The sequence below is a fragment of the Mytilus galloprovincialis genome, chromosome 4, assembly GCF_965363235.1.
Source record: "Mytilus galloprovincialis chromosome 4, xbMytGall1.hap1.1, whole genome shotgun sequence".
Taxonomy (NCBI): Eukaryota; Metazoa; Mollusca; class Bivalvia; order Mytilida; family Mytilidae; genus Mytilus; species Mytilus galloprovincialis.
The window spans coordinates 77,871,793-77,899,457 of record NC_134841.1 but is presented as its reverse complement, the minus strand read 5'-3'; the positions used below and the strand labels follow the sequence as shown (position 1 = coordinate 77,899,457).

General features: G+C 31.1%; 2 protein-coding genes across 4 annotated transcripts in view; one reads left to right on the top strand and one right to left on the bottom strand.

The window, feature by feature from the left end:
• LOC143073009 (WD repeat-containing protein 91-like) overlaps positions 1-2,360 on the top strand; it is a 71,526-nt gene extending 69,166 nt beyond the window's left edge. For all 3 annotated transcript variants that reach the window (XM_076248222.1, XM_076248224.1, XM_076248223.1), the window contains exons 15-16: positions 194-382; positions 1,813-2,360. In XM_076248222.1, coding sequence (XP_076104337.1) covers positions 194-382; positions 1,813-1,977 — 354 coding nt within the window. In that variant the 3' untranslated portion in view covers positions 1,978-2,360. The remainder of the gene's footprint in view (positions 1-193; positions 383-1,812) is intronic.
• Positions 2,361-6,719: 4,359 nt separating this feature from the next.
• Positions 6,720-26,400, bottom strand: LOC143073008 (uncharacterized). Its single transcript, XM_076248220.1, has 14 exons — positions 26,221-26,400; positions 25,271-25,469; positions 23,385-23,453; positions 22,452-22,511; positions 21,319-21,362; positions 20,602-20,698; positions 19,807-19,915; positions 17,952-18,062; positions 17,180-17,278; positions 16,314-16,440; positions 15,082-15,220; positions 12,084-12,119; positions 11,287-11,329; positions 6,720-6,907 (listed from the first exon to the last, which is right to left on the bottom strand). Exons 1-14 carry the CDS (start codon positions 26,251-26,253, stop codon positions 6,859-6,861), a joined length of 1,215 nt encoding a protein of 404 aa, XP_076104335.1. The 5' UTR covers positions 26,254-26,400; the 3' UTR covers positions 6,720-6,858.
• Between the last annotated feature and the right edge of the window lie 1,265 nt (positions 26,401-27,665).

Below are 27,665 nucleotides of genomic sequence, written 5' to 3'. Positions count from 1 at the left end.
TTGATAACTTAACTGTAGTTTTCTACAGCAATTGGTTAAAACTCTGACCCATTGAACTGATGAGTTTTATGAAACAAAAAGCAATTGGGTCAGAATTTTGAATGAACTGCAAGAAATGGAAAGCAACGCATACAGTCAAGTCACAGTCAGTTCAGCTGTAATGGAATTTACAACTCTTGATTTTGTTTTTCAGTTTTATCAGTGGAACATTCACAAACCAGATAAGTCTAGAGAACTTCCACTCCACTCTGGTGCTGCTCTACCATTCCTGTCTAGTGGGTTAGCAGCCAGTAAAGAGATACCTAAAGGGAGATTGTTTGCTTTTGACCCAGAGGGGCAGTATTTGATTTCCTGTGATAAAATGGCTGGATCTCTTTACAAGGTACAGTTTATTGAGAAAATTTTCAGAACATGACATGGCATGAATTTAAAAAATTTTAGTATTTTATTGAATGTCAAAAAAGATTTTTTGCTATAAAATATGTGAAGTTTGAGGGGGGGAAAAATCAAGACTAAAAACATTTAAAAAAATGCAATTTTAAAAAGCTTTTAAAAATTAGATTAAAAACAATTTAAAAAATACAATCGTTTAAAGCTTCACATTTATAATTGATTGATGATAATACAAAAATAAAGGTTTATGTGTTGTCTCATGCTATAAAAAAAGAGTTTACTTATTGAGTAAAAGATTTTCTTTTAGTGTGAAAGAGAAAAGTAACTGCATTTGTGAAACTCATTACTCATGCTAGCTTCTCTTTACAATTGATGGAATAAAGTTGCTTCGAGTATAATGAAATATATTCATTAATCAGATACTTAGATATTCAACTTTATTATATAAACAGAACCATAAAGGCACATACAAAAGCAATTCTGGGAAGTGTACTAATTTACAATCTGGCAATAAATTAAGAACTTACAGAAAATTTAAAAATATTTTTATGTTTGAACCATATTTAAAAATGAATTCAAAAAAAGACAGGCAAATAATCACAATATTTAGAACTAGCTGTCATGATCTTGAAATCGAAAGAGGGAGGTATATTGGAATTAAAGCTGAAGACAGAAAGTGTAAAAAAAGATACTCGATCTCAACATCTATCTAATTTAAATTCAAAATTCAAAAAATTTTCAAGATTATCTGATGAAATGAAATTTGTTTGGATTCTTTCATCTGAAGATTTGTTTGTTACTTCAAACTTATCTAATTTTTTGCACTCCCTTTTTGAAGAACGAAAGAAAATTATAGAAAATATTGTTGTTTGAAAAAAAAAAATAGAAGAAAAATATATATAGATATATATATAGGAAATAAAATTGATCAGGAGTTGTCTCCCATAGACCTAGAACTATAAAGATTTATGTAATTTCTCCAGGTCACAGTGGCACCCATAACAACTATGTTTTGTCAATAACTTGGTTTATATCAGGTTAATTATTGTAAATGTGTATTCATGTGGTTTTTTGTTCAAATGTACTTTAAATAAGTCTTTAATCATTCTAATCATTTTCTGTGCTTTATTTTGTAATTCATTTGATTGTATAGCTCAAATTTTGGGCACCATGATTGGTTAATAAAATTATCTATCTATCTATCTACAAATATTGAAAAGGAATTACAACTGTTAATTCAAATCAAATACTGTAAATTCAAAATTTAGATTTAAAAAAATATATTAAAAATATCGTAAACAAATATGTTAAAGGAGAATTCATAAAATGTAAACACTGATACTAATTCAAGTAATAATTTATGCAAACTTTGAAAGTTAAACAATCTGGTATTATATTTAACAATCATTTATCTTTCAGATAAAAACTGGAGAAAATGCATTATTTAATAGAGTGATGGAAGTTAAGGGACACACATCTTCTGTAACTACCGTAGACTGGTCCCCTAATATTGATACTCAGATGTGTTTGACTGGAGCCATGGATGGAAAGATTAGAGTTACTACTCTTCTTTCAGAGAAATGATTTACATCTTGCCAACAACATTTTATCAAAAACAGTTTTCGTGTCCTGGAAAAGGATGAGAGTTGATCTCTTGTTTTTCTTACAGAGAAATATCTTACAGTGTACTATATACAGAAGTATGCATTACATATCTGTCAATTACAAAATGTGCAATATTTTTGGCTACCATTAAAATGATAATCTATACATTTGACATTTTGATTTTTGAAACTATTGTTTTACTCTAGATTCATTTTATCAAAATCCTTTCTAGAGTCCTGGAAGAATGAGAGTTGATCTCTTTTTTCTTCAGAGAAATATCGTACAGTGTACTAACAGTATAACATATCTGTCAAATACAAAATGTGCAATATTTTTTGGTTACCATTAAATGATAATCTATACTTGTGAAGTTTTTCTTTGATTTTTAAAGTGACTGTTTTTATGCAATGGTGAATCTGCCATTTTTGTGACCTACATTCATGCCAAACTCTCTATGTTGTGATGTTACACTATTGTTTCCGGTATTGGCGAAGGTTGGTACCTATTCAAACATTAAAACTTGCTGCATTTGTTTGCACCTGTCCCAAGTCAGCAACCTGATGTTCAGTGGTTGTTTGTTTATGTGCTTCTCAGGTTATTCTTATATAGATTAGACCATTGTTTTTTTATGTTTGAATGGTTTTATACTAGTTATTTTTGAGAAACTTTATAGCTTGCTGTTTGTTGTGAGCCAACATTCCATTTTGAAGACAGTACTTTGACCTATAATGGTAGACTTTTACATTGTGACTTGGATGAAGAGTTGTCTCATACCACATCTTCTTATATACCTATGGTTGAAGTAGATTCTTCTTCTGCTATGTAAAATTTCTTATGTTTTTATGATTAATCAATTTAAAACAAGTTTAATCAAAGACCATGGTGGACTAGTGAAGTGTCAAAACATTGATTTGTAAAGGTATTTTGCATTTTTCATGTTTTCTGATTGATCTAGATGTATAAAGTAGCAATCTGAATGATAAAATGTGTTTTACCAGTGCCGTTTTTAGCCCCACCTAGGGGCATTATGTTTTTTGGTCTGTGCACCCGTTTGTTTGTTTGTTTGTCAAGCTTCACTACCCAATAAAGTGCCAGTTGAGTGAAACAAAAATTAACAACTAAGCCTATTGAATTTATAGACCAGCCTATGATGTATCAAAGAAACAACTGTTTATGCTTCCGCCACTAGTACCTAGAGTGCACCATCATTCAACAAAATAATGTTTCACTTCATTTAAACATGATTATAATAATGGCCTCAAGTTAAACTTAACTTGTGTGTATCATTATTTAACATAAAAATTAAAATATTGCAAAAAATTACTTTTTAAATGCCTTAAGGGGGCTCCTGGGTATAAATCAAATTTTTTTTCTAATATAGGATTTCGCTTTATTTGTTAATAACTGAATCATATACTTGAAAGAAAAATGAAATAAAAAAATGGGGTCACCGTTCATTTTTAAAGCTCACGATCTGCCTCCCGAAGAAGCATACATTTTTGTTAATGTCCTTTTTTAGCTCACCTTTCCTAAAAGGAAATGTGAGCTTTTGCCATGACTTGGCGTCCGTCGTTGTCGTCTGTCCGTCGTCGTCCATCCGTCGTCATCGTAAACTATTTCAAAGATCTTCTCCTCTGAAACTACTGAACCAATTCAAACCAAACTTCATCTGATTGATTCCTAGGGTATCTAGAATAAAGTTTGTGTTTTAATTCCCATTTCATCAAAAAACATGGCCGCCATGGCTAAAAATAGAACATAGGGGTAAAATGCGGTTTTTAGCTTATAACTCAAAAACCAAAGCATTTAGAGCAAATCTGACATGGGTTAAATTGTTCATCAGGTTAAGATCTATCTGCCCTGATTTTTCAGATGAATCGGACAACCCGTTGTTGGGTTGCTGCCCCTGAATTGGTAATTTTAAGGAAATTTTACTGTTTTGGTTTATTATCTTGAATATTATTGTAGATAGAGATAAACTGTTAACAGCAATAATGTTCAGCAAAGTAAGATTTACAAATAAGTCAACATGACCAAAATGGTCAGTTGACCCCTTTAGGAGTTATTGCCCTTTATAGTCAATTTTTAACAATTTTCATAAAATTTGTAGATTTTTACTAACATTTTCCACTGAAAGTACTGGGCCAAGTTTATTATAGATAGAGTAGTAGAGATAATTGTAAGCAGCAAGAATGTTCAGTAAAGTAAGATGTACAAACACATCACCATCACCAAAACACAATTTTGTCATGAATCTATCTGCTTCTTTTGTTTAATATTCACATATACCAAGGTGAGCGACACAGCCTCGTTTCTGTTGAACTAATAGGAGAAATAGATGTAATATCGAAATAAAAAAATAACCTAATTACAGAAATCACTTAAATTTTACAATTATTTAGTTTATGTACAGCTTATATGAAACAATAATAAAAAATATAGGTCACTGATGAGTTAAAAAAGATATTTCAAATTTCCAAAAATGGCATTTTTGCACCAAAGGGAGATAATTTAAAGCTTTTTCAATGATATAAACATTTTAAAAGTCATCTGGGGCCAAACCGAATCAATTTTTTTGGTTGATTTTTTTACCATATCATAAAGTAATAACTTATAGTATAATAAATAAAATTTGTAATGAAAAAATAAAGGTTCAATTTTTATAAATATATAATTTATCATGTACTTAAAGCAAAAGAGTACTCATTTGATTTATCAGACTTAGTATAATTATTCAAAAGTCAAATTTATATGAGCCTGTGCCTAGAAATTGAGGTTTTTCAATGAAGGAGGGCCTTACATGAAGATGTAATATTTTCCAGGAATTTGTAAAGCATTTTGGTTATAAATAATCCTTACATATGTATTGAATGTACTTTAAATGGAAAGAAAAGTTACAAATAACATATCATATTAGTTTAAAAGGGTCTTAGGCCAAGTAAGACTGGAAATAATTTAGGGTCAATTTAGGCCATGTCACATATTTACATTAAAAAATGCATATTGAAGCTATAAGAAATAAAATTTTGTGTCTTTTTTCATCATTTCTATACTCATGTGAAATGATACAACAAATCTGAGCACAAAAAGACTCTTGCAATTAACTTTTCTTGCAGACAGTATGGTCTGATACAAAGATTTTTCCCTTTTTAGTGAAAAACTTGCATGCAATTTTGGTCTCAACAGGCCTATATTTGAACCACTTGCTATCCTACAGAAGAAAAGAAAGATATTATGTGAAATGAAACAGGTACAATAGACATTGTAAAGTGCTTTTTATACAAATTTAAAGAGGTCTTTATTATGGACTTCAACTTTTATGTACCAAGCTCCCCACTTTTGACTTCATCCAAACAGGGTGTTAGACAAGGGTCATTTATACAACACATTTTGCACATATTGTCAGAGATAATCTTCTTTTCTGTAGATTCAGAGTTCATAAATAAGTAATAGAACTGAATAAAGGCATAGAAACACAAATATTGACACAAGAAAACCTGTCAGATAGAAAGTCAGAATGCCATTTATGCATCAACATTGAAAAAGCTATAACATGCCTATTTTGACAATAAAATGCCAAAATTGGTCATTTTTACAAAAATTCTATAAAATAAAAGTTTAAATCCTTTAGTTGCATGCTATTTGACAAATTGACACTGTCAATCATTTAGGGAAATTGTCAAAGTACAGATTCTATATTTACTGAATTCACCTCTTAGGTCCGACACCACAATTATTTTGTAGTGCATTTCTTTTAGAACATAAATGAAAATTAAAAAAATCCAACCTGAGCTTTCTCAATGAAATTTTTACAGTGTGTTGTACTACTTTTGGGACAAATTATATCAAAATTATAGAAAACTTCATTGGCTCTAACTCAAAATATGGACAATTTTATATTTAGGGCATCTTGAAATCTGTTGACAGCTTCTGAATTTTTTTTTTAAACGTTTTTCAGCTGGACCAAATCACTACTTTCCTTTAAAACTCTGGACCCAAATTTTTTTACAGTGTAATTTCATCCCCCTTCTTGCAATTTGAGGCATAAAACATGGAGAAATAAATTTGGAAGGGGTATAAAAAATATTGGCAAGTAACCCACTGTCAACACTAGGAACTATATTCGTGGACAACAAAAATCAAGGGACGACAATTGTGGTCTCGGACCAATAGATAAACAAGAAGATGGTCTTTGAAACATTCCAAAAGTGCACACATGTTGCAAATAATAACAGTTCAACTGGTGACAAAATATGAAGTTGTTGTGTTCAATAGTATTTGAGAAATAATGAACCAAAACATTTTTAATGTGTGTAAAATGAAATGGGACCTGGATAAATGAACACAAGGCCCGGAAAATATCTTTATCCTTGCTAGATTGGACATTGATCTTTGTCTCAATTTACATGAGCTTCAGTGGATTAAATTAAGTACTCAATATTCAAACTTGTGAAAAATTGGCATACAGATCCTTCTTTTGTGTGAAAAATTGGCATACAGATCCTTCTTTTGTGTGAAAAATTGGCATACAGATCCTTCTTTTGTGTGAAAAATTGGCATACAGATCCTTCTTTTTTGTGAAAAATTGGCATACAGATCCTTCTTTTGTGTTCAAAGAAGATCTTTACATTAGTTTCAACTAACAAATAAATGCATATTTCACTGCTTCATTTCATTCATAACCTTGATTGCAAGTTGACATAGCAATTATATTTCACATATATAGATTAGATTCCTTTTTGATCTGGAATAAAAACAGGAATAACAAAATGATATTGTGAGATTATATTATAAAATGTCCAGATAAAAATAGTTATTATGTATATATCACAGGTATGTTATGGTCATTTTTACATGTCTCTATTCTCTTATTATACATTTCTTGTTCTTCGGACAGTAACAACAAGCCCTGAAAATAAAATAATATTGCTTATATTACTGTTAAAAGAAATTTATAATTTATTCTTATATCATAGAATAATCATACCAAATATAAACACAAAACATATCCTGTCAAGGCCACACCAATTTGAATCCTTGTTCGATGGACCAGCCCGCACCTATTTTTTTCAAAACAGAGTTTTTTTATTTTTTTTTATGTTCCCGCTTCCCGCATCCGGAAATGTAATCATGTCCATTTCCCACATCGTTTTTTTTGTAAATATTATAAAAAGATATCAACATCTGTTTTTAAAATCACAGTGTAACCTGTATATATAACAATTTTAAACATTAAAGCACCCCACCACACTGTGTAAATATCTGTGAGAATATTTGTTTTAGCATGAAACCTATTTATCCAAAGCGGGAGTGCTCCGATATAAATTTATGACAGCGGAAATACCTTTTAAGAACAAAAAATTGGTTTCTTTCCCCCTTACTTATATTCCCCATCAAAAAAGTTCGTTGTTAGAATAAAGTACAAAGAACTTCTGAAGGATTTGCCTTCAACTGCAATTATATTGTATGCTGGCTACACAAAACTATCCATAGCCGCTGCATGTTAATGCACCTGTCCTGATTGATTCAGGGGCCTGTCGTTCAGCATCGTTTGTTGATGTTGTTCATTGGTATTTTCCCGTTCGGATATATAAATTAGATCGTTGGTTTTCCTGTTCGAATTGTGTACGCTAATAATTTTGGGGTCCTTTTTAGCTTGCTGTTTGGTCTGTATCAAAGCCCTGTGTAAAAGGCCATACCTTGACCTGTGTTTGCTATTATCAGGTTGAGAACAACCCTCCCTCAGACAAGGGGTCATGCATTTTTACTGATGTAGAAAAGAAAATAGAAATACCAAGGATTGGTTTAGTTCTTCTATACAAAACCTTTGAAAACTTAGAAATTTGTACTCAAAAAGAGGAAAGTTACATCATATTTTAAACAACTTTAAAAGAGGGGTCCACTTATTTTGAATAATATTAAACTGTTTAAGTAAATGTGTTAACATGGTTAAAGTACAGGAATATTACAAAAATTCTTGGACATGTTTTGGCCATTTTTAAAATACCAGATAGATATATAGTTGTTTGAGAAAATATGAGCCCTTTGTACAAACAAATATATTATAACTTATATTGATCCCTCATAAAACATGTACATGTAAAAGGGATAAATTTATAACATCAAGGAGTTGCTCCCAAACTGAATATGACTTGGATGGAGAATTATCTCATTGTTAGTCACACATACATAGACCAGATTTAATTATTTCTTCGTGAACAGGGAAACAATACTTCAGAAATTAAAGAAATGTCAATGTACAAGTGATAAATCAAGTTTTAATACTGTCAAAACCTACTATTTTATGTTTACCAAAAAAAATTATAATCGCTCGCCTCTACTTTTCAAGCTTCGCCTCAAAAATTTGCAAATAAAATATCTTTTTATTAAAATTTTCAAATCGCTCGCTCGCCCCAAATTTTGGAGTCCAAAAATCCGTAGAACAAGAATTTAAATTGGTGTGGCCCAAGTGTACAAATTCATTTATTACGTGAATCAATAATGCCAGTTATAAATACCGGATATGAAACTTATTTTGGACCAGAAATGCATTTTGTCTACTCACTACTGATGCTCAAATCAACCCATAAAACACCATTATGTGAATGGTGTATAAAACAACTAATATTTTAAAAGTGAATCTCTAAACACTGTTTTGAAAAGTGAAAGAAAACTGAGTCTGATAGCAGTGAGTAAAAACTTGGATTATATAATTCCATGATCTTTACCATTGAATGGAGGTAACAAATTTAAGAATTTGAAATGTTTTTTAAAACACCGAACAAAACAGTTTATTTTTTATGAGTAAATTTTGCATGTTGAATATTGTTGAACAAATTCAATGAAGAAACTACATGTGTTAATTTATTAAACCAGAACCTTTATAATTAAAGCTCCTGATAAAAAACAACACAGAGAAGAGAATTTAAAAAAATATCAGGGGAATTACAATGAAATGCGTCTATAAACACTTGTATATCTGTCATTTTTATCTTTTGTGTCAGTGAATACGTTTAGCATTGATACAGTTATAAACGTGATATTTTGAGGTGAAGTTTTATGCTTATATCATATTAAATTTTTTAGACAATGACAGGTACTCTGTTTGGATTGATTGGTTAATTGTTGCTTGATTATTATCCAGTGTCATTCATTTCATGTATACTCAGGAGTAGAACAAATTAACAATAGGTAGATTCTGCAAAGTAGGTTAAAAGTGACGAAGAGCAGGACATTTTTCTTAAATCCATATTAAGGAATTCTACTTCAAAGAACTATATGAACATGATACATTGACAAAGCAAATACCGAATTTGCATAAAAAGTATTTGTAGCAGTTCATTACATTACCCCAAACAGTACCAGTTTTTAGCTCACCTGGCCCGAAGGGCCAAGTGACCTTTTCCCATCACTTTGCGTCCGGCGTCCGGCGTCCCGCGTCGTCCTGCGTCCGTCGTCGTCCTGCGTCCGTCGTCGTTAACTTTTACAAAAATCTTCTCCTCTGAAACTACTAAGCCAAATTTAATCAAACTTGGCCACAATCATCATTGGGGTATCTAGTTTAAAAAATGTGTCCGGTGACCCCGCCAACCAACCAAGATGGCCGCCATGGCTAAAAATAGAACATAGGGGTAAAATGCAGTTTTTGGCTTATAACTCAAAAACCAAAGCATTTAGAGCAAATCTGACATGGGGTAGAATTGTTAAACAGGTGAAGATCTATCTGCCCTAAAATTTTCAGATGAATTGGATAACCCGTTGTTGGGTTGCTGCCCCTGAATTAGTAATTTTAAGGAAATTTTGCTGTTTTTGGTTATTATCTTGAATATTATTATAGATAGAGATAAACAGTAAACAGCAATAATGTTCAGCAAAGTAAGATTTACAAATAAGTCAACATGACTGAAATGGTCAGTTGACCCCTTTAGGAGTTATTGCCCTTTATAGTCAATTTTTAACCATTTTTCGTAAATCTTAGTAATATTTTACAAAAATCTTCTCCTCTGAAACTACTGGGCCAAATTAATCCAAACTTGGCCACAATCATCTTTTGGGTTAGTATTTTGAAAAATGTGTCCGGTGACCCGGCCATCAAACCAAGATGGCCGCCATGGCTAAAAATAGAACATGGGGTAAAATGCAGTTTTTGGCTTATAACTCAAAACCCAAAGCATTTAGAACAAATCTGACATGGGTAAAATTGTTTATCAGTTCAAGATCTATCTGCCCTGAAATTTTCAGATGAATCGGACAACCCGTTGTTGGGTTGCTGGCCCTGAATTAGTAATTTTAAGGAAATTTTTCTTTTTTTGGTTATTATCATGAATATTATTATAGACAGAGATAAACTGTAAACAGCAATAATGTTCAGCAAAGTAAGATTTACAAATAAGTCAACATGACTGAAATGGTCAGTTGACCCCTTTAGGAGTTATTGCCCTTTATAGTCAATTTTTAACCATTTTTCGTAAATCTTAGTAATCTTTTACAAAAATCTTCTCCTCTGAAACTACTCGGCCAAATTAATCCAAACTTGGCCACAATCATCTTTTGGGTTAGTAGTTTGAAAAATGTGTCCGGTGACCCGGCCATCCAACCAAGATGGCCACTATGGCTAAAAATAGAACATGGGGTAAAATGCAGTTTTTGGCTTATAACTCAAAACCCAAAGCATTTAGAGCAAATCTGACACGGGGTAAAATTGTTTATCAGGTCAACATTTATCTGCTCTGAAATTTTTAGATGAATCGGACAACCCGTTGTTGGGTTGCTGACCCTGAATTGTTAGTTATAAGGAAATTTTGCTGTTTTTGGTCATTATCTTGAATATTATTATTGATAGAGATAAACTGTAAACAACAATAATGTTCAGCAAAGTAAGATTTACTAATTAGTCAACATGACCGAAATGGTCAATTGACCCCCTTAGGAGTTATTGTTCTTTATAGTCAATTTTTAACAATTTTCATAAAATTTGTAAATTTTTACTAACATTTTCCACTGAAACTAATGGGCCAAGTTCATTATAGATAGAGATAATTTTAAGCAGCAAGAATGTTCAGTAAAGTAAGATGTACAAACACATCACCATCACCAAAACACAATTTTGTCATGAATCCATCTGCTTCCTTTAATATTCACATAGACCAAGGTGAGCGACACAGGCTCTTTAGAGCCTCTAGTTTTGTTTTGTTTAAAATATTCAACACTGACCTTTCATTATTTCACACCATTCGTTCAAAGAGTGGCATATATCCATAGTTTTAATAGAAATCTAAAAATACTCACCATGATGGATGAAAATTCATAATGTATGGTTGGATCACGTGTCCTGAAAAATACAAAATACATTGTATGGAATGGTGACAACAGTTTTTCCATAAATTATCATAAATATCGAGAGAGAAAAAAAAGATTACTCACAAAGGGGACACAATCCTGAACCCAGCTAACCATGGTTTTACCAATATTCTACATTTAACAATCATTGGTAATATCAACATGAAGGATCTTTTGCCAATAAGCTTAAAAGCAAGATCTCCTCTTGAAAATATTAATTTTGTTGATTTGAACACTTTCAAGGGACACATCTATAATAATATTCCATAAGCTTATACAGTTTAATTTTGAGGATGAAGAACCTCACCATATAAATTGCAATCAAATGTGCCAGGCAAGATATCCCAATTGCCATTACCTTCATAAAATAATTGTATATTATAACATGTCCTTTTGAAGGCAAAATTTTAAAGTAATGAAAAAGTGCACATTTGCCAAAGGAAAGATTATTTTAACCTGTAATTAACATCTAAGCTGTGTGGGATATAAATAGATGTTATGCAAGTGCATGTATACTAGTACATGTACATGTATAAGACGTTGATTGATATAGGAACATTCAATTACAAAATAAAAGATGAATTTTGGTCTGTTTTGCATGGTTCTTATAGCAACTCAAATATCAAACAGTTACAGATTTTGCATAGAGATTTTTCAACATAAACAGGTTAATAAATGTATTGGTATTTATTTGCATAATGTATGACACAGCTTATATATTATTAAAATACATTTGAATGTTTTACCTTTATGACAAACTTCCATGCAACTTCTGCATATCCCTGAAAGAAATTAAAAAAAATCCTACACAATAGATAAAGACAGATGCCTAATGATGAGACCCATGTTCAAAATGTTAAAAATTCAATAAAACTAAAGTGACTTTATTTGGATTTCTAACATAAATACCACACACTATGTCATTAGAACATTGATTACTGGTATGAAGTTTTAATGTGAAATCCATAGTATAATTATAGATTATCATTGATCATCTAAACGAGAAAAGCAATCAAGTTGAGATGACTGATGATAATCTGTTTATCTCTATTTTACTTATGATGCTATGACGACATTGTCAATTTCATGTCAATTTCATAAGAAACGCCACTTGCCTCCTTAGTTTCTAGCGATAATTTTCCATCTCAAGCGAGTGGCATGATATACAAAATTATCACAAAAAAAGATCAAAGGAAAAATGCACAAAATAGCGATAACAACTGATATATTGGATTTAAAAAAGCAAGTATATACTTTTAGCAATTAAACATTATCTTTTTTTAAGTTGTAATTTGACTTTCTGTTATACAAGTATAACTGAATTTTTTTAATCCTTTTTCAATGGTTTATTCCCGATTGTCCCACTTTTTAAAATTTTAGAGTTCTGATTGTCCCACATGAAAAGTTCTGATTGTCCCACATTATGTTATGTAGTAAAATGTTCTTAGATAAACAAGGTAACTGTTGTTTGTTTTGCTAAATAAACAAGAATTGATTATTGCACATTTAATATTAATTTTATAAAAGTATAAAAAATATGTTTTTTAAATCATTAGATTGATACACTTTTGATTAAAAAAAATATAATATTTCTGATTTATGAAATAGATCTTTTAAGGTCTTGAATTAAACTTTTTTTCTGAACCTGATTTTTTGGGTTTATATATGACTCTAGAAAACTAGTTGGTGACGAAAATCATATGGTGGTGCACTTATTTTTGCTACAGCCATTTGAAAGTACCCAATTCTGATGATTTTCTCAGTTTTTATCAAATGTTATCCATTTTTGGGCTATTATCATGAAAAAAAATCACAGTTTCACAATTAAACTTTATTTTTTTCATACTTTCAATAAAGATAGAGTGGACCAATCTGAATAGATCTAACTTTAAAAAAAACTAGAAGTAGGTGTTAATATAAGAAAGTTTTATAAAATTTTATTGCTTTTTTTGTGTCAAATTGACCATTCTGTCAATTTGTAAATTTTGGAATTTTCTCTTTTTTTAGAACACAAATCTTATTATTTCAACTTTTTTGTTATAATTGATTGAAAAAATACACATTTGAGAAATTTGATTTTTTTTTTTTTTATATGGGATGCACATGCTTCTGGTAAAATCATTTCTTGTACCCCCATCTATTTTCTCTAAATTTGCTGCTGTCTAGAAGTTTTCCAGATCAGCCTTTCCAAGAATCACTATTAAAGGTTGTTTTTCCAATTTTCCCATTGTTTTTGCAGTCAACAAGACTCTTCACCAATTATAAAGAAGAGCCAGACTTCCATAAGAAATAAGAAGATGTGGTATGATTGTCAATGAGACAACTCTCCCAAAGAGACCAAATGACACAGAAATTAACAACTATAGGTCACCATACGGCCTTCAACAGCGAGCAAATCCCATAGTCACATAGCTACAAAAGGCCCCAAAATGACTAATGTATAACGAGAAAACTAATGGCATAATCCATGTACAAAATAATGATCGAAAAACAAATATGTTACACGGCAACAAACGACAACCACTCACTTACAGGCTCCTGGCTTGGGACATCACCACAACAAAGACACTAAGTACAGATCTGTGAGCACTCGCAGTACTGACTGCTAGTTCAAAGCCAATAAAAAATAATTAAAAAAAATATGCATTTCAGACTAAAAATTATTTAATTTTTTAAAAGACTTCATATTATATTATATGATACTTAAAAGACTTCATATTATATTATATGATACTTAAAAGACTTCATATTATATTATATGATACTTCAATTGTACCTACTATGAGCAAAATAAAATATGTAAATATTATTATTTGTTCTTATTTTGTTCATATTTTATAAGTTACATCGATTAGTAACCTTTGATTAACTGCAACACGCTATAAAAACAAATTAATCATTATAAAAACAGTTCCCAATTGTCCCACATCTAAACTTCCCAGTTGTTCTACAAACATATTCCCGATTGTCCCACAAAATTTCATTATCTTTTTACCTGTAATTTCAAAAAGTGGGACAATCGGGAAGACACCTTTTCAATGTTTGTTTATGTAAGACTTTCTCATTGTTAGATTTTTTTTTTAACTTTGTTCACTGTTTTTTTTATTACTTGTTAATTGTTCATTGTCTGAGTTTTTTTTCGCCTTGTTCTTGTTTTTTTAAAATTTGCTTCATTGTTTTTTTTAAACCTTGTACATAGTTTGATTTTTGATTAGCATTTTGTCTTGGTTTGTCTTTAACCTGCATTTTTTGGTTTTATTTGCTCTTCCACTGATCAAACTAATTAAAGGCTAATTGATTTTCACAAAAAGAAGTGTAACCTTGCCAGACGTATATGTACAAGTAACAAGTGAGAAATCTCAAAAGAAGTTATGATTCTCAAGTTTTCTACCTTTTGAAAATTCATAAATAAGTTTGACTTAGTCATACACTTCTCGCTTCACCATAATATATTTTGTTGTCATATAAAAAAGAAAATGTGGTACGATTGCCAATGAGACAACTCTTCACAAGAGACCAAATAATGCAGAAATTAACAACTATAGGTCACAGTACACTCTTCTCACTTGACCATATGTATGATGACCTTAAGATTTTTACTTTGGTGGACTTTTGATTTTGAGTTTCTGTTTCAATGATTTGTACCTCACATCTTCATCATATAGAAATAGATGGAGGACAATGACAGAAAGATGTCATAAAACTAATGCAAACATCTGAGTCGCAAAAACTCAATTTTCTTACATTTGAAATTACATGATTGGCATATGAAGTAGTCCACTATCTGATCTTCTTCCTTTTTGTACAGACCAGCAAAACATTTCTTTGGTAGATCACTTTCAAACTTTACTTCTCCAAATATCACTATTTCACTTCCTGGTGACTGAAATCAAAAAGTATACTTAATAATCTCACCTTTTAAGAGTTTACCAAATCCAAACAAAATATACAGAATCACAACAGAACCATTGATTTTTTTAAGCTGCGTTAACCTGTGTTTTAGTTTTATTTGACTTTTTGTGCTTTACATTTTATATCAAGTGGTAGTTAATTTGACCATTTCTTTTTGTTTTTGTAACATTGTGAAGGTTTGTTGTTAAAAGGTGAACATTGTCAATTCAAATCTGCTATAAAAAAAAAGAGGGCAATAATTTATTAGCAGACATGTGACAAGTCTAAAATGGTTAGGTATAATTTATTTTAGGTATGGAAATAACATCAAAACATTCCAAGACACTTATTAACATTTCTCACTCTATTCCCTTTACAATTAAATTATAGGGATCAACTCAAAGAAAATACAGATGTAATTTCACAAATGAGTATGGGCAATAAGGCCCTAATTTGGCCCAAATATTACAGCAAATTTACAAGCCATCATACATATTTGTAAATTCGTCCAAACTAGACTAAGGTACAAGGTATTCAGAAAATAAAAACAAATTTCACATTGAACAGGTAACCATGGCAACAAACCATGTCAAAATTTGCATATTTTGTAAAATTTCTTGATTTTCCTTGTTTTTCATCAAATTGTGAATAATATTTAGATTGGAAAAGTGTGTGCGCCCGCAAGAAACAACTTTATAATTGGTGAGAAGTAAAGTAAAAGTAAAAACAAAGCTTCTCTTAAATTATTTTGTTGTTTCTTGGCTGCGCACGATATTTCCTCAATGGAAAGAAGGACAGAAAACTGCATAAATTCTGTATTTTTCATCATTTTTGTAAAAACAATATTTATTATGATGTAATTGTGACGTCATTAGAGTTTTTCAATTTATTTCTTAATCGTATTCATTTCTAATATTATGTCATAATTTGAAATGGTTGTCCAACATTTTATTTTCTTGGGCCAAAAGGGGGGCCTTAATACCCTTACTCTTTTATAAACAAACTGAAAGTTGAAGCAACAGACCAACTATTTCATTTGATAATAATAACAGTGGCAATAAGAGGTCAATAGTAGGCTTTCTTACCATGCTTTGATGTAAAACAGGCATTGATTGGCTGTCTAATACTGTGACGTCAGGATAGGTAACACCGTTCTGTAACACTTCCTGAACTATTTTCTCTGTTTCATGCTGATTGCATTTTGCAAATGGTCTGAAGAATGTCAATCATTGCCATCATAAATTAGTGGTTCCAAACTGCCTTTTTGAAGGCATAACTTATAAACATAATGTTATATCCATATGTGTACATATGTATACTTTTGACTACACTCATATTGTTTGTTAATTTGCACCTAAAATGTTACTTTTTATTCTATTTTTACACACAATTCCTTTAGTATATGTTCTTTGATTAACTTTTCAAATTTTTTAGTTTATTGGGAGAATAAGAGCATTAAAAGGTATTAATTATTGAGAGGATTATAGAGCATTGAAAAATGTTTTACACAACCACATTTTTATGTATCTGTTCTAAGATATAAACTCTTTAGTGGTTATCATTGGTTATATCTTAATGTGTGTAACCATTTAGATAATTGTGTTCAGGTAAGATCTTTAATAGTCTATTTTAAGTCCTTTTCTAGGCTCTGCTCCAAATTAGAAAATGACAAATTGTTCAGTCAGAAACTTTCTATTGTTGAAGGCTTTATGTTCACCTGTAGATGTCTTAGGTTTTTTTGTCTCTCAAAAGTTGCAATGGTACTGTTGAACATGTGAACACTTCATACCAGGATTAATGGTGATGTTTCACTAAAATATTTACAACCTACCACCAATGACAATCCCCAACCCAACATATAAGGTGTTTTCTTGGTTTGACACTGGGAAGCACCCAAAGTACAAAATTATAAAATATAAAATATCAATCTTCATTATTCTATAGGTCTTACCCAAATAATATAAACTGAACATCCTCTGGCCATTTGACTAATTTGTCTTTGTTAGCAGACATGGCACCCTCTACTGCTCCTATTACTCGAGGTTTTGTCCTGTAAATTACAAAGATAAATGAAAATCAACTCTTACTCTTGAAAATTTGTATAATGTTGTTAAGCAAACTATGTTGAAAAATGTTTTTTTTTATAGATCTTTAATACAATGTATTTATCAATTCTTATAACCTACTTTAAAACGTTTAACTTGTCTAAAACATTAAAGTTAACAACTTCTATCCCTTAATTTAAGCAAAATCTATGGTCAGATATAGGTTACTACTTATATTGTTTATTTGGATGAAGTAAAGGTGAAATCACACAGCCTTTTGTATATGTCAAATTTTATAAATCAATGTCATTGATGTAAAATTGTCTATGATCAATCTATATAAAATCATTCTCCCAGATTAATCATTCTCCCAGATTTTTTTTGATATTGGTACTTTCAACAATAAGAGGCACTTTCTATCAATAAAAATGTCAATTTATGTCACCTGATGGTAGGAGGGGGTCCAAATAGTAGAGTGTGGTTGATTTTTTTAAGGAAACCTGTTTTATAAATCATTCCATTTTTTTAATTTGCCTGTGTGAAATACTAAGCAGATGCAGAACAAAATGTCAAGTGAAACATTTTCAACCTCTACATTGAAACAAAAGCAATGTCAGATTCAATTACAATTAGTAGAAGCACATTTGTAAACTGTACCCATTCTATTCTAAACATTACCTATCTGTAGGTGCAAACACTACATCGGATATCTTCAGATCTTTAGGTAGTACGTTGATAGTTATTTTTACAGGTAATACTGATAGCTTAGGTATGTGTTCTGTTAAATGCCTGAAAGGTAATAAGAAAGTCTTTAATGTCATTTTTAAATTTCATAAGATTTCTATTCATATAAGTGATAATTTGTTTAAGCAATTGAAGCATGATTTTCCTTCTTTCTCAAGTGTCAATATCAAGATACTATACTTGTTGCAAAGAAACAGTTAAGCACTAAATGAATAAATAGGTGACAACTCAAAAAAGCAACAGGAGCCTAAAATACTTTGTATGAATTTTGTGAATCAAATCTCCCACGCAGGAGTTATAATCTTTTGCTAATTAGAATAGTTAATCATGCATCTGCTTGATGTTCAGTGTGAGCCAAGGCTCGGTGTTGAAGGCCATACTTTGATGTATAATTGTTTACTGTTTACACCTTGTTATTTGGATGGAGAGTTGTTTCATTGGTTATCATACCACATCCTTTATATTTAAATTTAGAATGCAACAGAGCTGACTACCTGCACAATGATAAACACTTTCAGAGATTGTTAATTTAAACTTATTTTCATCTTATTTTTTAACATTCCCAGAGAAAGAAAGGTCTGTTATTATCATCTCAGTACAGTTATGATTTATAACTATCTTCATATTTATTAAGGGTAGCTCTTAAAACTGAACCATAAATTGATCCCCTCAGCCTATGCAAATAAATCCTGTATTTCAAGACACAACATCAAAGTGTCAGATTGTTTTTAATTGTTCTTGAAGTTAATATGTACAGTCAAATCTGTAAGCAGTCACTGATGGGGCGTATCTATTGTGACCACTCGAGCGTGATCTTTAAAATGAGGTTCCAAAAAAAATCTGATTCTGACATCTCACATGGTCTGGATTAATATTTTTAGGACAAATTGTTTAAGAGTTTTCAATTGGTAGAGTTATATTGTTTGTGGAGCAGACAAACAAAAAATAACAGATTCTGGTGCTCTTAATTTGAAGAAAACATTCAAAATTCTTAATATTCATAGAGAAATACTTTGACCTATTATTAGTTTTGCACAATCTTGCTTGCAAACAGATTGAAATACTTATTCTGACCTTAGTACTGAACACATTAACTTTTCGTTATCATTACATTTTGGTAGTTAAAAAATATAAATAAGTGACCACTGAGTTTGTTAGACAGGTAACCGCTGAAAAGAGGTTAATTATATAGAGAAAACGTTTGGGAGGATCTGAAAATGACCATTAGAGTCAGGTGACAGCTGAAACAAGGTGACAGATAAGGCAATTTTACTTTATTACAATGAAAAGAGACCATAAGAATCTAATATTAAATTTCCATTTTTCAGCTCATCTGACAGCTCTTTGAAACAAGAATGTGTCCAAAGAACATGGATGCCCCATCCACACTATCATTTTCTATGTTCAATGGACTGTGAAAATGTGAAAAATTCTCTAATTTCCCATTATAATTAAAAAGGCCATATCATAGGGAACATGTGTACTAAGTTTCAAGTAGATTGGACTTCAACTTCATCAAAAATAACCTCAACCAAAAACTTTAATCGACTAAAGCTTGACAGACGGACAGAATAACGAAAGAAAGGACGGACGCACAGACCAGAAAACATAATGCCCATAAATGGGTCATAAAAATCAATTTGTAACACAAGTCGGACTGTCCTCAACTTATCTTATCAAATACTGGAGTACATGTATAATTATCATTTTATTTGTATTTTCAAGTAGATAGTGTTGAAGCTTTAATCAACAATTTGTGGTTTTATAGTAGATTTTCTAGAACACATACTTGTCATAAGCCTGAGCAATAAGTTGAGAACATGACTCAAATTCCTTTTCCAATTCTGCCTTATGATTGGTCAAATTGTTGTCTATTTTTCCTTTTTCTTGATCTAAATCTGTAAAAAGTATTAAAAAAAATGGTTGTTCTCAAACTACACAACATTCATTTCCAATATTTAATTTGAGCTATATAGAACTAAAAGCAAAAATTTTAATAATGCCAATATAAAAATATTTATGACGAATAAAGCAAAATTTTTTCAAATGATTATATAGGAACTAATTACAGAAATAAACAACTTATAATATCAAAAGAGTGAACTAGCAAATCCATAATTCAGGAATTTACCTAACACATGAGCAAATAATCATGTTCTTCTGTCACAAGTTAAATATTTTTCTAAATTCTCGGAATAGTTATTCTTTTCTATTACATTGACTTTTAATGTGAATAAAATAGTTTAAAATGTAAGGAACTATATATTTTCTACTTGTTTTCACTTTATTTTGAGGCAATATCTTTGACAACATTTATTGTTGGAACACATCAAGGTAGCCAAAAAACACAAGTAATAGTTAAATTTTGCCAGAGGGCTGTTCAATTAAAAAACATACATGGTACCCAGCGAAGGTCCTTTAAAATGGGGTAACTATCTCTAGAGGCATATTGAAAGTTAAGTTACATTTCCACTTTGCAAAAACATAGACGACACCCAAATAGTTGAAATTTTGTAGAGCCTTCCCTGGGTCCCATGTGTGTTTTTATGGAACAGCCCTGAACTACTATACAATATCAAAATACCTGTTTGAAATAAACCCTGTGTTTTAAGTTCTTCCCTAGCCGATTGTGCTTCCTGTTCTAATTTCTTTAATCTTGTATGTAGCTGTTTCTTAAGTGTCTGAAAAATACAATTGTATCTTATAAGACACAAATATAGAAACACTTTGATATGTAACTCACACAGTAAATAATAATCTTGAGACTGAAAAGATCTGACCCTCTCATGATTATACTTATCATGCTAATGTAACTAAAGTATTATCAATATCTGAAGGTATAAAAAATATGCGTACGTAGGCCACCATGCATCACTCTCCTTATCATATGACCATGTTCTGTGAACCATGAAAACATGTAAAGATGAACATGTGTAGTGTGACAAAGACTTGATATCAAACTTGTAACCTAAAGCCGAAACTTTAATCTGAGAATTTTCTGATTTCCACATGATCACAAATCAATGAACTGATAATTCAGGGTCAAAACTGTATTTTGGCATATAACTTAAACAGGTCACATCATAAATAACATTTGTAGTAAGTGTCAAGTTGATGTTATTATAACTTCATGGTTAACTAACTTGACAAAACATAATTTTGACATGGGACACCAACAATAACAGATACAAACATACACTTAAAATCTAGCCAGTTTTGGATATTTATTATCATTCAATGAATAATTAAAATTAAAATTGAGAGATAGATAATTTTAGAAAAATAAAAATGTAATTCTTACCTGAAGACATTTTTCATGTGCTCCTAAATTGTCCTTCAAATGATCTGAAATACATCAAGATTTTTACAGATTGTGCCATAAAAATGCTGATATAAGAACATATTTGACACAGGAATACTTATAGTTGTTTCATTGGCAATCAAACCTCATCTTCTTTTTCATATTTTATTGTCAAAATGACAAAATGGACTATCAATCAGGTTTCAAAAGCTGTTATATATTAAATAAAATAAAAGAACAGAGTTACTATGGGCCCACATTGCACATATTCAATTGAATCAAGACATTTAAAGGGCAATAACTGAAAAAAACATTTTTATGTTGTTTATTTCAACTTTTTATAAATATCTTAGAAAATAAAGGCTTCAGACCAAATGCAATGGGATTTTTTATTATTGATATTTCCAAGGGACATAACTCCATAAATGTATTTATTTTTAAATTCTTTGGCAATCACACCACATCTCCATATTTTCATAATGAATCTAATAATGCATCCTCCTACTGTATAGCTCACATGAAGCTTGACAACAAATTTCATGAAGCTCGGATTTGTAATTTCTGAGAATAATGCTACCAAAATTTCATATAAATTCATTATGAGTTGATCAACACACGGCCTTGATGAGGGTGGAATCTGAACATGAACATGTCCACATGAAGTATAGAAAGTTATGCTTATGTGTGATAAAATTGAGAATAGAAATGGGGAATGTGCCAAAGAGAAAACAACCCGACCATTGAAAAAAACAACAGCAGAAGGTCACCAAGAAAATTTTGTCATTTAGAAAATAAAGGCTTCAGACCAAATGCAATGGGATTTTTTATTATTGATATTTCCAAGGGACATAACTCCATAAATGTATTTATTTTTAAATTCATTGGTAATCACACCACATCTCCATATGGTCACTTTGGCACATTCCCCATTTCCATTTTCAATTTTATCACACATAAGCATAGCTTTCTATACTTCATGTGGACATGTTCATGTTCAGATTTCAACCTCATCAAGGCCTTGTGTTGATCAACTCATAATATATAAATTTTCAATAAAGGGAAAGTACTAATGCAATAGACATATTAAACAAGATTAACCCATTCCTTTAAGAACCAGGATACAAATAACTTACTTTTGAAAACAGCCTCAATAGGTGATAATTTTATATCTTCCATTTTTATACAATTTTCACCTGAAAAGAAAAAAATCATTAATTCATATTGAGTATGCATTGAACTAAGCTGGTGAGTCTTACAATGTTATTTATCAAATATAATGACAAAAAAATGTGCATCTGATTTGAATATTGATTTGTGTTATCATGAAATTCTGCTTGAATAAAACAAAAATAAAAAATTCCAGACTTTCAAAAGAATCAGAAAAGCCTTCTTATTGTGATTATGAACTTTGTATAGTATTATTGAGTGTCTATCCTCATCTATGTCTTTGAGTTTCAAACCAAAAGTACTTGATATCATCAGATTAGATTTTTCACTGTATTGAACATGGTCTCATTGAGAACATCTTAAACATCATGAGGCCACACAATCCAACATAAAAAAGCCATAAAAATTGATTATCTAGTGGCTCAGCAGAACTATAATTGAAGTAAGTAGATAAAAGTTGGAGAACTGAAACAAACAATTAAGCAATTATTCCATTTGTAAAGGGTCATAACTCTAGAGCAGTAAAAGTGATGCCACCAACATTCAAACTTGATCTGTATTTAGTGGTAATAAGCATTGTGTATAAGTTTCATGACAATTGGTTGAGGCAAACTAAAGTTAGAAAACGGTAAGCAACTTTGGGATGTACGGACAAGTGTAAAATTTAATGCCCCCTCCCCCATGATGGGGGGATTAAAATAAATAGGAATTGTTAATTGTGATCTAATGAAGCACCGAAAACTGGCTAAATTTCATTTAAAAAACAGTCATAAATTGGAACTAGAATGTGCATAAATAAAGGCACATTTCTGAACATTTCCTTGTTATTTTTTGAAGGATAGCCTCAAGTTATCTATGGCAACAATATTATCCAGGAGAACATGTAAACGATAAATTACCTGAACTGGAGTAAATGAGTGATTCAAAATAAGTTTCTTCAGATTTCTCTTTTTCTTTAAGTATAGCTCCTAAAAGTAGAGAAATGATTGACATTTTAATCTTCTATGTTCATGATGTTCAAATATATATGTAATCTTTATCAGTAATTCTTTGAATTTTAGGAAAGGAAAAATCTTTGACAATCATTTATTACAAAACAATTACAGTACATGTATGTCTCAAAGTGAAAAAAAACAATTATAAAATTGAAACACAAAAATCTGATTAATAATTGACATTGAACATGTGACTTTTTCAAGAGTTGTTTCATGTGTAATGGTATTGAACATGTAACTTTTTAAATAATTGACTCATGACTTTGACCATTTGTGCAGCAGAGTTATGAAATAAAAACAGAATAGGTGAAGGTGCAATGGAAATGGTCAGTTAGGGTTTGTTAAATTACAGAAAACTGAATCACACCACTAAAATTTAACAAGTAACCAATCACCTGTGAAAATGTCTCATAAGGTGATTCATTATAAATATTTTTCGAAAAAAATAACATTATCATGTGTACTTGCTCTTTATCTGTTGTTTTGAGGTTAATGATTCATTGGTTATTTCTTAATGCAGCATCAATGCAAAAGGCTTTATCAAATTTAGGCAGTAATTCATGGATATTTAATAATTTTTTCCTGGTTAATAAAAGTACTATAATGTGCTGAGTAGCATTTTTGTTAACAAATAAGAAATTAACAATGTCTTAATAAAAAGCTTGTTAATTATTTTTAGGAATCCATGACAAGTCGCCCCATTGGCAAGTCGCCCCACTCCTAGTCGCCCCACTTTTAAAAAAACCGCCCCAACCTGGATCACCAACTCGCCCCACTTTTTAAAAAATCGCCCACTTGTGAAATGTGTTAAATCCCGTTAATATTACTCCTGAAAACTCGCCCCACTGAATGGAAAACGATAAAATCTAGATTAACATATTATTAACCAGGATGAATGTAGTAAAGCCAACTCGCCCCACTCATGGAAAAAGATGTTATCCCGTTGTATATAACTTAAATTCCGTAAACATTACTCCTGCAAACTCGCCCCACTTATAGAAAACGATAATATCTAGATTAATATAGTTGGCATTAATACATTCATCCAGATTCCTGGTTAATAAACTCGCCCCACTTGAAAGAAAACGATAATATCTAGATTAATATATTATTAACCAGGATGAATGTATTAATGCCAACTCGTCCCACTTATGGAAAAAGATGTTATTCCGTAAATATTACGCCTGCCAACTCGCCCCACTTATTTGCTATCCCATTGAAAACCTTATAGAAACTTCTTATATTATTCCTTTTTTTTTAATATAGCAGTAAGAAGTGAGTATTAATATTTCGGTAACGTGAATGTCAACTAGCCCCACTTATGAATATAGTACAAGTATGAATAGAGTTAAAGGCTACAAACTAGCCCCACTTACGAATAAAATAATTAAACTGAAATGTGTGTTGGCTTTCCAATTGGTCCCACTTATGAGAATGTTTGAAAGGCTTCCTTTTTTTTTTGTTCTTTTCTTCTGCATAGTTGAAATAATACGAAAATTATTTTTAAGTGGGGCGAGTTTTTATATTTTAATTTATATCTAAATATTACCGTTTTCCATTAAGTGGGGCGAGTTGGCAGGAGTAATATTAAACATGATTTAACCAACTTCACATGTGGGGCGATTTTTTAAAAAGTGGGGCGAGTTGGTGATCCAGGTTGGGGCGTTTTTTTTTAAAGTGGGGCGAGTTGGTGAAAAAGTGGGGCGACTAGGTGTGGGGCGAATTGCCAGTGGGGCGACTTGTCCTGCTTCCTATTTTTAGAATGGAAATTTTAGATAGTCATCACTTACCAATAAGACTATCATACTGGTGGTCTTTAATGAGCTGATCTTTGTCTAGTTGTGTGTTACAGCACGGACATTTGTGCCTTCTATCCACCCATTCTTGTATACACTTCACACAATATCTGTGGCCACATTTTGTCATGTGTGTCTCTTTCATTGAACACATACATATTGAGCAAATAAAATAGTCACTGATGGAACGCATCTGTAAATTGAAGAAATTCAATGTTAGTACACAAAATACACAACACTTTTTAAAGTCAATAAATATCCTATTCTAATTATTAAGATAACCATTTACACATTTAGCTAAGGTAAGAGAAACTTTTAAGGAGAACTTCTTTAGTGTGTGCATCCTTGAGGTTGTCAATGGATTTTGTTTTGAAATTTCAGATTGGTATTTTGCAAAACAATCAAAGATTGGATAAAACCAATACTATCAATCTGAAATTTCAAACCAAAGTCCATTGACAACCTGAAGGATGCACACACTAAGTATCCAATCTTCGATTGTTTTGCAAAGTATTAGTATTTGAATCTTTGTCAATGTTTGTTGAATTGAATATCTTTGATTTTGTTGATTGGTAAATCTTGTTTTAGCCTGGTTTAGAATTAATAATTAAACAATCTATAGCGAAAGCAAATCACATTTAGAGCAAAAAGAACATTTGAGCATATGAATTTGAGAATAGATCCAAGCCATAAGACATCGTTGCAATCTTGCACTTAACTCTGTTACTTGACTATAAGACTTGTGAGGTTTACACTTTAGAACACAAATCTGCATTTATTGGATTGGGAATGGGTTACTGTAAATTTACATTGACCTGCATGCGATTTTGACACCCAGAATTAATAGCCAACGTATGTTAAGCCTCAATGATTTAACAGTTTGAAATGAAAGTATTAAATGTTAAATCTAAAATTATTAACAAATTATCATTGATAAAACTAACGGATATTGTAACAGGTAAATCTGTATCATCCATTTTTTATCTTTCAATTGTGTCCTTCAACGGATTTTTATAGTATGGAAAATTCTTGGTCCTAGTTTCCTATTTATAGATGTAAGATTTATAAAAAGTCATTAGTCAAAATGACCTGAAATGACATATTTCGCCAAAATACAGGGTGACGTCCCTTGCTTTAGGAAAAACCTAGAACATGACACCGTTTCCGCAAACGTAACGCATTCCCGGTATTAACGGTTCCATTAATGGTGGATCTAAATGTAAAATTTAAGAACTCTTTTAATACTTTGCAAAAGTTTTGTGTATAGTATTCTTAAAAAAAAATGGTAAAAAAAATATTCACAGATTATTTTCTCAAGCTGATTTTTCAAAGGGACATCGTTATGTGCCAAATTATCTGAACCAATTTAACCTATTTCTGTGACACCTTCACAGAAAAAAAAAATTAAAATAGCTTTTCAAGACGTCATAATTATTTTTACGTTGATTTAACTAAAAAAATCTCATATTTGATTCCAAACTACAAAAAAGTCTAAAATAAACAATTATCAATGCATGGACTGTATAATATAGCAACACGTCGAGTGTATGTTTGCCTAGAGGCATCATCAAATTAACCAATTGAATCAATTCAGAGGTTTAAGACTTCGGTTGCTCTCAAAGCGTTGGACTAATTTTCCAGTGCCTCTCTCCATGCAGTTGCCACTGATGTCATATACTGGCCCTGCAACGTACACATTCAGTTTCAGAACCATTGAGACGTCCTCCGAAGACTGTCGACGATCATATAACCTGATATAAACATAAATATAGACACACAACGAGCACGTGCAATTACATTTTTTTTCTATGTCTGTTAGATTTGTATTGCAAAAAGTATGTTTAACGTCTGCGCAAGTCTGACAGCCGGAAAGCCCTAAATAAAAAAAAATATTATCCATTGAGAAAATTGATGACCTGTGCCCATAAAAACATGCCTTTATATCATCCATTTTTCGCAGTTCCTTTCAAAAGATTATGAAATGTTTAACTTTACCTGGGTAAATTGGTACCTAAATTTGACAAGGCTTTATAATCTTCGATTATTTCTAAACCTGCCGACGGACTGCGTCTCTCTCAGACTATTTGGTCCAAAACAGAGAACCTTCTCAGGAATGCCGCTAATGTTTTAGACACTGCAGAACACGTTTTAGCTGCAGTTGCTCCAGTACTCAAAGTCTCTGCTCTTCCACCAGACGCCAAGTCTTTTCTCTTACAGGTGGACAAGGCTTTGGTTGCCTCTCAATTGTTGATTATGGGTTCTATAGCCAACTTTAGTTTATTGAAAAGAGCTGAAATTTTGGATAAAGCAAAGGTTTATCGTAAGGATGCTTTAATGAAGTCTCCTTTAGATGACAAGATTTCCAGGCTGCTTATTAATGGGGTACAAA

What these genes read in the sequence shown, in the direction of transcription:
- LOC143073008 (XM_076248220.1), bottom strand. Translation starts at nt 26,253, where the DNA reads ATGGATGATACAGATTTACCTGTTACAATATCC. An exon ending in ATTTACCTGTTACAATATCC is followed by an intron (nt 25,470 to 26,220) that starts GTTAGTTTTATC and finishes TTCAATTTACAG; the next exon opens with ATGCGTTCCATCAGTGACTA. An exon ending in CATGGAAGTTTGTCATAAAG is followed by an intron (nt 11,330 to 12,083) that starts GTAAAACATTCA and finishes TGTATTTTTCAG; the next exon opens with GACACGTGATCCAACCATAC.